This window comes from Rattus rattus, chromosome 1 (genome assembly GCF_011064425.1).
Source record: "Rattus rattus isolate New Zealand chromosome 1, Rrattus_CSIRO_v1, whole genome shotgun sequence".
NCBI classification, from domain to species: domain Eukaryota; kingdom Metazoa; phylum Chordata; class Mammalia; order Rodentia; family Muridae; genus Rattus; species Rattus rattus.
Genome location: NC_046154.1, coordinates 39816644 through 39830355, shown reverse-complemented (window position 1 = coordinate 39830355; position 13712 = coordinate 39816644). Strand labels below are relative to the sequence as shown.

At 47.5% G+C, this 13712-nt stretch overlaps 1 protein-coding gene across 1 annotated transcript; it reads left to right on the top strand.

Moving 5' to 3' along the window:
* The first annotated feature begins 1488 nt into the window (after positions 1–1488).
* On the top strand, positions 1489–10613 carry Lurap1 (leucine rich adaptor protein 1). The gene is made up of 2 exons (XM_032899597.1): positions 1489–1792; positions 10048–10613. Exons 1-2 carry the CDS (start codon positions 1595–1597, stop codon positions 10567–10569), a joined length of 720 nt encoding a protein of 239 aa, XP_032755488.1. The 5' UTR covers positions 1489–1594; the 3' UTR covers positions 10570–10613.
* The last annotated feature ends 3099 nt before the right edge of the window (positions 10614–13712 follow it).

The window sequence follows — 13712 nt, the reverse complement described above, 5'->3', positions numbered from 1 at the left end:
TGGCCATCTCCTATAGGTCTTGGAAATGCAGGCTCTCATCGGGGCTGGGGCTGGAGATGGCTCAGCAGGTAAGAGCACATTGGGCTCTTAGAGAGGACCTGAGTTCAGTTCCTAGCACCCATGTTGCAAAGCTCACAACTGTAAGTCCAACTTTCAGGGATTTGATGCCCCTCTGTGGCCTCCTGACACCTGTACTCATGTGTACATATCCCCACATAAACATACTCAAAAAATACTTGTAACTAATCTTTAAAATTAATCTTTTTTTTTCTTTTTTTCGGAGCTGGGGACTGAACCCAGGGCCTTGCGGTTGCTAGGCAAGCGCTCTACCACTGAGCCAAATCCCCAACCCCTAAAATTAATCTTTTAAAAGGATTTTATTTATTTTATTTTATTTATTATATATAAGCACACTGTAGCTGTCTTCAGACACATCAGAAGAGGGCATCAGATCCCATTACAGATGGTTGTGAGCCACCATGTGGTTGCTGGGATTTGAACTCAGGACTTCTGGAAGACCAGTCAGTGCTCTTAACCTCTGAGCCATCTCTCCAAAAAGGATTTTAATTCCTATGCTGGTAAGGCAGTGGCAGGTGGCTATCTGTGAATTCAAAGACAGTCCACTCTACATAGCAAGTATCTAGGCTAGCCAGAATCACAGTGAGACCCTCTTTGTAAAGAAGGACGAGAAGAAAAAAAAAAAAGAAGGATGAGGAGGAGGAGGAGAAGAAGGAAGAAGAGGAAGAAGAAGAGGAAGAGGAAGAGGAAGAAAAGGAAGAAGAAGAGGAAGCAGCAGCAGCGGCCAGGCTATGGTGGCACCTGCCTATGGTAGCACATGCCTTTAATCCTAGCAGAAGCAGGAGAATCTCTTAGTTCCAGGACAGCCTGGTCTACAGTGGGTTCTAGGGCTACAGAGAGAAACCCTATCTTCAAAAAACAAAGCAAAACAAAAAACAAAGGCCCTAACTTGCCAGGATTTTCAGACTACCCATACTTACAGTCAGTCTTAGGAAACACCTCTTTTGTAAGCCCATGTAAGATGAATATCAAGACGTGTGGATCCCTTCCATTTTAATGATGGTTGCTTCTCACTGACCAGGGGGATTGCCCTCTATTACTCTTTCAGCTGATTTATAGATGCTGGGAGGTGTCTGTGAACTGAGGGGCTATGTTCTAGCCCTTGAAACAGACACAGCTCTTGAACAGAAAGCCTTCCAAAACCTCTGCAGTCGCGTTAGCTCTGATTAGGGCTACTTTTCATTCAGCAAACATTTATTAGCTTCCTTCTGTATGCCTAGCTGGTGCCAATGTAGGGAGAAGGCACTGAGCTCTCTTTGAGATCTTCAGTTCCAAATCCAGGATCACCTAGTCGCACGCCTCCAGGGCTAGAAGTTGTGTGCGCACCACTCGCTCCCCAACTGCGCGGCTTTTCTGAGCGTTACGGCGCCCTCCTCCTCCTGTTCCCCCCCACCCCACCCCACCCGGCGCGGGGCGGGCGGGGATCCACGGGTTTCGCTCGGCGTTCGTAGCAGAGAAGAGAGGACCCTTGGGAACCGGACCCTAGTCGCCCAGTTCTGTTCTGGCTTGGGCCCACATGGAGGGGACCGCGGAGTCCCAGACGCCTGACTTACGAGACGTGGAGGGCAAGGTGGGCAGGAAGACCCCCGAAGGACTGCTCCGCGGGCTCCGAGGCGAGTGCGATCTGGGAACCTCTGGGGATGTGCTGCTCCCGGGGGCTTCCAGCACTGGCCACGGCCTAGGGGACAAGATCATGGCGCTGAGGATGGAGCTGGTGAGTGTAGGTGCTACAGGCCACGGGAACGGGGACGTTTGTAGGGGCAGGGGCAGGGTCCCAGAGTTGGGCTGGAGAAGAGGGTCCTTCCCGGATCAATCCATCCGAAGTTGAAAGCAGAGTGAAGTGACGTCTCATTATTTGGTTCCCAAGGGTGAATGAAGGGTTGATAGGTCCTGAGAACTGGGAGTAGGAGGCATAGCTCTTGGAAGTTTTCCCTGCCCAATAATCGGGAGGAGAGAGGCGAGGGCTAAGTAGCACGGGGAAAAAAAAAAAAAACTTAGTACAGCGCAAATTCTTCCCATCGGCATCCGGCATCCGGGACCACCAATTTCCTCAAACCCCATTATAAGGCAAACGTTTTTATCCCCCTTCTCTAGCAGACAGGGGAAGAGGTTTTGTTCCTAAGGCCCCAGGGTGTTCATGTCAGGATTCAGCAAAAAAGAGCTTTGGTGAGGCAATACCTGCTGGAAACTGCTTGCACTGGGGCACAGTAAAAACCCGTCCTTTTCCTAAGCACCGCACCATCACTGTATTAGAGGGTCTAAGATCTTAATAGAGAGACATAGCTTCACAGTTCAAGTTGGTCCTTCTCCTGGGACTCAGTCTGGTTTACAGGCTCCCTTCTTCTTGGGGAAAGGGAGAGGAAACAGCCACACCTCCCCACCCCCTTCTCTGGAGCTGTTGGTCTAGATTCTGAGCCAAATGGGCAGCCGGGTCCCAGCGGGCTCCCCTGGGGCCCTGGTTCCGGTGAAAGAGATGAATTACACCTGCCACCACTTTGCAGCCAGTTCTGGAGAACTGAGGAATTGCCAGCTACTCGTTGGCTCAGAACCAGGAGCCCACATTGACAAGTCAGTCAATAAGTCTTCCTGGGGTCCCACTGTGTGCACAACCTGTGTCAAGCAGATCTGGAAGGGTGGAAGGAAGGACATGGGACCTCGAAGGCCAGTCTAGGGCTCTCGTTCTATGGTAAGAGAGGCTAAGAGAGTCTCCTGGGCTGAGTGGTCAGAGAGGATCCCTGTGGGCAGGATATGAATGCCAAGTGTGTATTTGGCCTTGAAGGTTGTAGTTGAGTGCCAACTTCTGCAGAGCAGGGCTGTGACTGTATTCACCTCTGAACGAGGTCTGGTTTGCCTCTTTGTACAAATTACTCAAGGCATAAAGAGAGTTTACCTAGTTTGTCCTTTGGAAACTAAGGTGTTGTGTTTTGTTTTTGAGACATGGGCTCACTGTGTAGCTCAGGCTGGCCCCAAACTCGTATTCCTCTCATCTCAGCCTCTTGAACTCTGAGATGATGGGCACGTGCTGTCATACCCAGCTGGAAATTAAATTATACGCAGAATATAAGCCATGTATTAACGTCTGGGATCGTACAAGGTATTTTTCTTTTTAAAGGATTTTAAGAAACTTTATGTGTAGGAGTATTTTGCTGGTGTGCGTGTGTGTACCACATGCATGCCTGTTGCCTGGGGACGTCAGAAAAGGCATCAAATCAACTGGAATTGGAGTTATGGATGGTTGTGAGCTGCTATGTGGGTGCTGGGAACCTAACCTGGGTCCGCTTTGAGAACAAGTGCTCTTGACTGCTGAGCCATCTCTAGCCATTCTTCTTCTCCTTGGAGGTGCTGAGATGGAACCTAGGGCCTTTCACAGGCTAGGGGAGTGCTCTGCAATCCAGCAGTACCACCACTCCTACATGATGTCCCCTTTATGCTCGGCTCGATATGAGGTATTTCATAGAGGAAAGAATGAGGTACAGAGAGGTTAAGCAGTGGCCCAAGGTCACTCAAAAAAGTAAAGTGAAGATTTGAGCCCAGATCATCTGACCACATTCATCATGAAGACATTCTTTGTGCAGATAGGTTAAGCACACTTCATGTCTTTCAAATGAGAAAAGTTTCAAATGCCCACAGGCTCGCTTCTCATACAGGGAATCCGGAGGCCAGCCTAACCTTTGACTCTCATTCTTTTTTTTTTTTTTTTTTTTTTTTTTTTTTTTTTTCAGAGCTGGGGACCCGAACCCAGGACCTTGTACTTGCTAGGCAAGCGCTCTACCACTGAGCTAAATCCCCAACCCCTTGACTCTCATTCTTAATACAATTTCAGGGAGTACATTTAACTTCTGGTTTTCATGTCTTAACTTTTGGCCTATCAGGCCTGGGGGCTGAGGTTTCCCATGAGGGGAAAGATCTCCAGTCATGCTCCTTTCTCCTTCAGGCCGAGATAGCCTTGATTTCTTGTTGTACTCTGCTCTACCCAAGAACAAGGGTAGGACAGGAGATTTGAAGGCAGGAAGGCAGAACTGATCAAGCCCTCGAATATCCTTCAGAAGTCCCTCAGCCTACTCTCCTTGTGTAGGAACAGAGGCTTGCCCATCAGGCTAAGGTCAGCTCTGCTTTTGGCTTCCTACTCTTGCTTTGTTTCCCCGGTCAGAAGTTGAGTCAAGAGCCAGATTCTGAGCTGTGTGGGAATGTGAAACAATGGCAGTCTCCCAGGCCACCCAAAGAGCTGTTGCTATGAGAAGCCACCTCCACAGAGCAGTTCGTGAAAACACACTAGGCAAGAAACGGAGGAACGGCACGGGTTCAAGTCTAGTCTCTGCCTCTGACGTGTCTTGTTGTCTTAAGGAGGGCCCTGCCCTGCCTCTTCCTTGCCTTTGGGGCTTTTTACCCTTTGGAGAAGGAAATAAGGGGGTAACCATGAAACCAGACACCTGTTAAGACCTTTTATTTTAATGATAATATTTAATACCAGCAGGCAGTTACCTTGGATCTAGAAATTGGTCTTCAGGCTTTAACCTGAGGCCTGATTTGGGTTGAGCACAGAGGGAGCCAGAGTCCTGCTGGGGACACCTGGGCTGAGCAGAGTCTGATCTACTTATGGGAAAGAGAAGGAGCCTCCAGGGAAAAGCACTGGGTGGCTTCTATTTATCTTCCGCTCTGTTTCCAAAGAGATGGCATGAAATGAGTGTTTCTTTTTCTATCGAGAAAGCCTTCTGCTTCTATTCTGGGAGGTGATGCTGTCGCAGTCAGGGAATCCCACTGTTGCAGGATTAAAGAATCTGGTGCTCAGATTGGTTTCCTAAGCAACGAAGTACAACTCAGCCTCTTGAGTCTTGGGGACCAACTGGGAGATCAGATAACGAAGGTGAGAGAATCACAGAATTGAACTAAAGGTACTCAGTGCAACCTTAGGCAGAGAACCACAAATGGGTGGACAGGAACTGCTCTCAGGGAGCTGTTGCCCTGAGTTAGGAAAGGAGGAGACAGACTGAGGCTTGTACAGGAAGAGGAATGCTGTTGGGGGCTAGGGATGTGCTCAGATGTTGAGCGCTTGCTTGCCTTTCTTAGGGAAAGCCCTGAGTTGAATCCTCTGTACTACATTAAGCTGGGTGTGACGGGGCAGGCCTGTAATCCCAGTACTCCGGAGGTTAGGCAGCAGAATCAGAAGTTCAAGATAAAAAAATGCTGGAATGAGGGCCTGCCTCTCAGAAGAGCTGACCTGGAGTGATGTGATATCAGGTGTTGGCCATTTAGAATTGGAGGAGGGTGCATCCTTTGGTTGGATTGCTTCTCTCCACTGTCAGATCAAGTCCAGCCTAACCAGTCTTAGCTCAGTCTTCCCTCTAGGTTCGGGTTATGGCCCTCCAGGTAAGCACAGTTCTCTGTAGCAGCTGTTTTCTCTACCATTTGTCATGTGGAATTAAAAAAAAAACCTATAGATATTTTTCTGTTTGTTTTGCCTGTTTATGTATATGTGTGGACCACATATATGACTGGGGCCTGCAGAGGTCATAAGAGGGTTTCGTATCTCCTGGAACTGGAGTTAAGGACTGTTATGAGACACCATGTGGGGACTGGGAACTGAACCCACGCCTTCAAGAACAGCAAGTGAAGTCAGGCATTGTGGCATACACTTTTTTATAAAAAATATTTATTTATTACATATAAGTATACTGTAGCTGTCTTCAGACGCACCAGAAGAGGGCATCAGATCTCATTATAGATGGTTGTGAGCCAACATGTGGTTGTCGGGATTTGAACTCAGGACCTCTGGAAGAGCAGTCGGTGCTCTTAACCACTGAGCCATCCCTCCAGCCCCGTGGCATACACTTTTAATCATGTGGGAGGCAAAGACAGGTGCCCTTACCAGCTAAGCCACCTTACTGGCCCTCCAAGTCCTTTTTAAAAATATGTTTCTATTTTGAAATAGTTGTCTAGGATGTCCTTGAATTTGCAATCTTGTCTCTTATCTCTTCAGTAGCTGGGGTTACAAACTTGTGCTACCAGGGTCCATTTCTATATGAATCTGGTTACTTTGGTTAACAATTAAACTAAACTTAAAAGCAATAATGTGCCAGGTGGGCTGGTGCACTTCTTTGATCCTAGGACTCAGGAGACAAGGGCACCAGATCTCTATGAGTCTGAGGCCAGCCTGGCATACATAGTGAGTTCCAGGCCAGCCAGGGTTAGGCAGTGAGACCTGTCTCAAAAACAACAAGCCTGGCAAAGAGGGATGTTAGACTCAAGCTAGAGAGACAGACAAGGACCACAGTGTGATAGGCTTGTGAATGCGGCTGCTGGTGTGTCTGGACTTTGTTCTCAGAGAGCTGCAAAGCATCAGAGCAGCTTCAGACTGATGCTCAAGAAAGGTTAGCTCAGTGCACTTGAGAGCTGGAGGGATCCTGAAGATTACACTGTGAGCCATTCTTTAAAGATTTATTTATTTATTATGTGAGCACACTGTAGCTGTCTTCAGACACACCAGAAGAGGGCATCGGATCTCATTACAGATGGCTGTGAGCCACCATGTGGCTGCTGGGATTTGAACTCAGGACCTCTGGAAGAGCACTCGGTGCTCTTAATCCCTGAGCCATCGCTCCAGTCCCACTGTGAGTTATTCTTACTTCCAGGAAACTAAATGGACACCAATGGCCCCACATCCTAAGCCTTGTTACTGGTCTTCAGGGAACAGAGAATCAAGCTAGCACCCACTTGAATCCTCAGCTCCCACTTCCTTTTGGCCCAGACTGCTTCCCATCTAACACCTTACCAGCTATCCTTTGGTTGTAAGTCATATTGGCCAGTCTGGATCGGTCTAATAGTTTACCTTGAATAGAAAGTTTGAAGCCCAGTGTCTTAGTTAGGGTTTCCTATTGCTGTGAGGAGACAGTCACCATGGCCACAGCAATTGTTATAAAGTTCAGAGATTTAGTCCATCACATCATGGTAGGAAACACGGTGGCAGGCAGACAGACATGGTGCTGGAGCGATAGCTGAGAATTCCACATCTTGATCCTCAGGAGACTGAGACACACTGGGTATAACGAGCATCTGAGACCTCAAACAACCCCCACTAGTGACACACTTCCTCCAACAAAGCCACACCTACTCCAACAAGGCCATCCTCCTAATAGTGCTACTCTCTGTGGGCCAAACACTTAAACACATGAGTCTATGAGGGGCCATTCCTATTCCAACCACCACACCCAGTCAGGTTGGATTTGCGTGTGTGTGTGTGTGTGTGTGTGTGTGTGTGTGTGTGTGTGTGTGTACCTGCACATGTGTGCTGGGTTTGGACATGCTGAGCAGGGACTCTGCATTAACTCTAACTCTGAATTTCTTTGGCCTTTTAAAAAAATTTTTTTAAGATTTATTCATTTATTATATGTAAGTACACTGTCGCTGTCTTCAGACACACCAGAAGAGGGCATCGGATCTCTTTACAGATGGTTGTGAGCCACCACGTGGTTGCTGGGGTTTGAACTCAGGACCTCTGGAAAAGTAGTCAGGTGCTCTTAACCGCTGAGCCATCTCTCCAGCCCTAAAAGTGTTTTAAGGTTTATTTTATGTATATAAGTGCTCTATCTGCATGTACATACACATGTCAGAAGAGGGCATCGGATCCCATTACAGATGATTGTGAGCCACCATGTGGTTGTTGGGACTTGAACTCAGGACCTCTGGAAAAGCAGCCTGTACTCTCAACTGCTAAACCATCCCTCTGGTCCCTGATTTATTAATTTTTTTTGGAGCTGAGGACCGAACCCAGGGCCTTGCACTTGCTAGGCAAGCGCTCTACCACTGAACTAAATCCCCAACCCCTTATTAATTTTTTAAAAGAGGTCTCACACTAGCTTCGAACTCCTTTAAAGTTTTAGTTTTTAAATTATTTTTATTTATATGTATGTGTGTTTGTGTATGTGTGTGTGTGTGTGTGTGCGCGCGTGTGCGCGCGCCTGTCAAGATCATAAAAGGGGACTGGATTTTTTTTTTTTTTTTTTTTTTTTGGAGCTGTAGTTATAGGAGGTTGTGAACCACACCATGTGGACACTGGAATTTGTTACTAGTGTTTTGCTACTTTGTGGATTTTTCTTTCTTCCACCCTTTCTCCATCGTTTTTTCTACCCTTTCAACTCCCTAACACTAGATAGGGAAAAAAGGATAGAAAGGAAAGGGGACAACAATATCGTTCAACTATTTCTTCCTGATTAGGGACATTGAGTTCCTTGGGCCAAGTTTGGTCTTCCCTGGCCAGGATATCACATTTCTTCTTCTTTCTTCTTTGCACATGACTACTGAATAAGTGGCAACAACAACCAGCAATCTACCTACTGGGGCTCTAGCATTTATACACCCTCTGAAAAGTTCTGGATGTCACACAATCGCAACTGTCTGCAGCTGGCAAGATCACGCCCCTGCTAGAGCACAAGGCAAATCACAGTCAGCTGCTGTGAACAATCGAAGCAGCCCCATATAGCACACCTGGGACTAAAATAAAAACATTCCTAGTTCTGTTTTTTTTCCTTGTTGTAGTTGTTTAGATTTATTTATTTATATGAGTACACTGTAGCAGTCTTCAGACACACCAGAAGAGGGCATTGGATCCCATTACAGATGGTTGTGAGCCACCATGATGTGGTTGCTGGGATTTGAACTCGTGATCCCTAGAAAAGCAGTCCGTGCTCTTAACCGCTGAGCCATCTCTTCAGGCCCCTAGATCTGCTTTTTAAAGAAACCAAAATTCTCACGGCAGGAACCAAACTCCAGTCCTCATCAGGAGTATCAAACACTTACCTGATGAGCCATCTCCTAAGCCCCTGGCCTCAAACTCTCTTTTTTTTTTTTTTCCCTTCGGGGCTGGGGACCGAACCCAGGACCTTGTGCTTCCTAGGCAAGCGCTCTACCACTGAGCCAAATCCCTAACCCCAGGCCTCAAACTCTTGACTCCTTCTCAGCCTCTTTTTCTGTTTGCTTGTTTGATTTCTAAGACAGTTATAGTCTTCCCTGACCTGTAACTCACTTTGTAGACTAGGCTGGCCGGGAACTCACAGAAATCTTCTTGTCTCTGCCTTCCAAGTGTTTCTCCTCAGCTTTTTGAGTGCTGAAGTTATATGTACGAGCCATATTTTTTAAAAAAAAAGCCCTCATTTTATTTTATTATTTTATTTCATTAATTTTGAAACAGGGTCTCATGAACCTCCGGCTGGTTTTGAACTGCCAATGTAGCTGAGAATAGCCTTGAACTTCTGATCCCCTTCTTTCCTGTTGAGTGCCTGGATTACAAGTGTGCATCACTACATTAGTTTATCCAGTGCTAGGGATAGAACTCAGGGCTTCGTGATGCTAGGCAAGTGTTCCTCCACTGAGCCACATCCCCCAGCCTCATATTTTAATATTTAATGTCTACAAAGACCCTGCTGTAGAACGTGCATACCTGATAGCATTTAAAATCCTTGTTCCCATGCTACAAAGTGAATGATTTAGCCTTGTTTTTTAATCAAGGAAACTGAGGCTCAAAGAAAATAGGATAGCTACTTAGAATCATGCAGCTAATCAATAGGGAAGTTGTTTTGTTGTTTTTTTTGGGGGGGTTGTTTGTTTTGTTTTGTTTTTGAGCTGTGACTTCTCTTAAGCTCTGTAGACCAGGCTGGCCCCAAACTCAGAGATCCACCTGCCTCTGCCTCCAAGTGCTGGGATTAAAGGCATGCGCCACCACTGCCTGGTTGGAAAGTTGTCTTTTTGTTTGGTGCAAGTCATGGAACCCAGGATTTCACACATGCTAAGGAGGCAAGTCGATCTCCACTGAGCTGTATCTCCAGCCTAGCTCCATCTGGAAATTTAAACAGGGGTCTCTTTGCTCTAAAGCCTGTATCTCTTCCCGTGTTTTTTTAAAAGTGAAGTGTAGCCACCTGGACCACCTGGGAAACTCATAGCCTGAAAGGGAACTAATGTCTTTTCTCACTTCCTCAGGCTTACCTGCGAGCCATCGACGTGAAGATTCTGCAGCAGCTGGTGACCTTGAATGAGGGAATTGAGGCAGTGCGCTGGCTGCTGGAGGAGCGGGGGACACTGACCAGCCATTGCAGCAGTCTCACCAGCAGTCAGTATAGTCTGACAGGGGGAAGCCCAGAACGCTCAAGGCGGGGCAGTTGGGACAGCCTGCCAGATACCAGTTCAACTGACCGGCTGGACAGTGTCTCTATTGGCAGCTTCTTGGACACGGTGGCCCCCAGAGAGCTGGATGAACAAGGACACCCTGGGCCTTCCTGTCCTGAGATTGACTGGGCAAAGGTTATACCCAGTGAGGACAGGGCCAGGACTGAGGTGGACATGACATCCACCAAGCTAGGGAGCCTAACAGCTACATGGAAACTTCCAGGGGACGGGCTCCAATGTGGACCACCTGAGCTATCAGAAGATGACAGTGCTAAGCAGGGCTTTGAGGCTCATTGGTACTGGGGACAGTGCCAGGATGATGTGACCTTCTTGTAAAAACTTTCCTACCCATTTGCACTTTGTGGCTCTTTCAACTTTTGGCCCAAGTCTCCCTCAATTTTCTCTCCACCTCCAACTAGACGGGGGCTGGAGGCTGTACTACAATCAGTTACCATGGAAGCCTGGCTTATCTCTCTGGTTCCTGGGGAGCCTCTGCATTTATCCCTCAATTATTAGGTCCCTAAGGCTATCTCCATAGAGATATTGACTCTAGAGGCCTAGCCTGTGGCTCCAAGGCTATCTCCATGCCCCTCCCCAGTGAGGTGAGTTTTATGGAATGTAGGGCCTCTAGGAGATCACTGAGGAAGAGATGGGGGAATAATCATCTCATCAAAGCCTAGGAGCCAGGAATGCCTCTTATCAAAAAATGGAGAATTGACCCTGTTTCAAAATGCGCAAACCCCCAAGGATTGGTCCGCCTAGATACCTTTGTCATTGGGAGACCAACCCTTTCATGCCTGCTGAGTGATGTCATTTCTTGTCATGATACATGAGGAGTGCTTCCTCTATACCAGTCCTGGTGGGTTTGGCACTTAAAGTCCCTGCCACTGCCTCTTGTGAGAAGGAACATGTGAGAAGGAACATGTGAGAAGGAACATGTTGCTCTTCCTGGCAAATGTGTGTGCTGCTTTTCTCAAGTTCTTACTTTTCAAACATGGTGTTTTCATGTTGTTCTCAAGGCTTCCACTTAGAGCCCAGGGCTGTAAGGATACTCTTGTCAAGTGAGAAACTCAGAGGCCTCCACCTGGGCTCCCAAATCTCTTGGCTCACTTTACTGCAGACTTTTGTCTGGCTCTGGGCTACCCCGTCACTGATTCTTGCCTCCAAATCTGTCTGCCAGGAGTTCAGCCGGAGCACCCTCACACCGTCTCAGTTTCCTTTTTAGGTCTCTGTGGGGTTTTTTGTTGTTGTTGTTTTGTTTTGTTTTTGGAGACAGGGTTTTTCTGTGTATCCTTGGCTGTTCCGGAACTCAGTCTATAGGTCAGGCTAGCCTTGACCCCAGACATCTGGCTACCTCAGCCTCCTGAGTGCTGGGGTTAAGTGCGTGCCACTGCTACCCAGCTGGCCCTCTTCATTTCTATGTGTGTCTTACCCCACTGTTGCTTGATTGGAGAGTGAAGGTCTCAGGGTTCTGGAGACGCTCTTGGGTAGTGGACAATCGTGTCATCTCTGGCTCTGTGATTACTTACCCTTCCCTCATTCTGGCCAGCCTTCCACAGTTTGGTCACAAGGATGCTTGCCTGAAGTTGAGACACAAGGAATCCCTTTGTCTGAACTACAATGTGGGAGTGTAGCAGGAAAACACAGAGGCCCTTTGGTCCCGGGCCTCATCAAGAAGAGACTATGCAAAGCCCTTTTTTAGGGCAAGCCCCTGACTCCTGGACTTGATGGGTAATCAGGACCGGCTCAAGGGTTGGCTCCCAAGGCCCTAGCTAATTATACTAGAGAAGAAATCCAGGGAAATTGCTATTCTGGGGTTCAGGCCCAGAGAAAGGGGATGGGGCATGGGCAGAGTTGAGGACAAAGGATGTGGTTAAACTGGGACAAATAAGCAAGGTGTGTTGGAGCATGCATTGGATCCCAGCACTCAGGAGGCAGAGGTGGGTGGGTCTCCCTGAGGTCCAGGCTAGCCAAGGCTATACCACATAGTGAGACCCCGTCTCAAACAAAACAAAACAACAACAACAACAACAACAATCAAACCAGAATGACTTCTTGGCAATTAATGTTTTGAGTCCCAGGCAACTGCCCTGTCTTTCTAGGGCCCTGAATTTGGATTCCTGCAGGGAGAAAGGATGATCTTTGTTCAGTGGATCCTCCTGAGTTGAAGGAGTCTTCCTCAAATCCCAGAATAACAGCCATTTTCTGCTTTTCAGAAATCCCATGTTGGGGAAAGGGAGGTAGCCAAGTTGACTGTGTCTATTCTCCTGTCTCCAAGCTCCAGTACCTCGATAGTCGTTTCAAATCCTACAGCAGTACACCTCTGGCTCCTCTCCTCCCCTGCCTCAACGTGATCACATTTCTAAAGTGACTTCTGCTCTTCTCTGTTGTTGCCAGATCTCCTTCTTGTGCCTATAGCTCTGGGACTCATACCTCTCCTTACCATGGCCATAGCTCTGGGGTTCAGACTCCTCCTTCCTATGCCCATCCATAGCTGTGGGGTTTAACTTCTCCTTACTGCGCCCATAGCTCTGGGACTCCTGCTTTCTTGCCCTCAGACTGGAATTTTTATGTCTACAGCTCTCCCTTTCCTCTTGGAAGCTCTCTATTTATTCCATTTTTTTTTTTTTTTTTTTTTTTTTTTTTGAGGCTTTAAACTGAGCTGAAGAGATTGCCTGCCTCCTGGTGGCCACTATGCAACATTGCTTGAGTTGCTGGGTGAAATCCCCAAGTTTAAATGTAATTCGGTCTAGCCTTTAAGTACAGAGAGGATTAGGCCTAGAGATGGCATAGGTTTGCCCAGTTCTACCTGTTGTGAAGCTGTAGCAATAGCAATGTTACAGACCTTACTGTCTGCCCCCAAACCCACAGCTCCTTCCTGAGGCCCACTACCCAGTCAACACCCCAAAGCCCAAAGGATTCAAAATTCGTTCCTCATTGTAGGATTTGAGACCTATCTGGGTAATCCCAGGCACTTGACAGGTGGAGACAGATCAGGAGTTCAAAGTCACCTTCAGCTACATAGCAGGTTAGTTCAAGGCCTATATGACTATATGAGACTCTCTCTGTCTCTCCCTCTGTCTGTCTCTGTCTTTCCCTCTGTCTGTCTCTGTCTCTCCCTCTGTCTGTCTCTGTCTGTCTCTGTCTCTCTGTCTGTCTCTCTCTGTCTGTCTCTCTCTCTCTCTCTCTCTCTCTCTCTCTCTCACACACACACACACACACACACACACACACCCTACCCCTAAAGAGTAAATTGAGTCTTTAGAGGACAGGGATTCCAACCTGACTAGGTAAAGGTCATGCTGATCTGGACATCAGATAGAAAAATCCATATCAGTATTTTTTTTCTGAGAAAGAAAGGTGACATGGTTCATGGGGAGGAGTTGGAACTTAGAAGCTGAGTTGGGTGAAATTAGAAAAACTGAGTTGATCTCACATAGGGGAAGGTGCTCCACAGTTCAGAAAAGATTCGAAAGTGC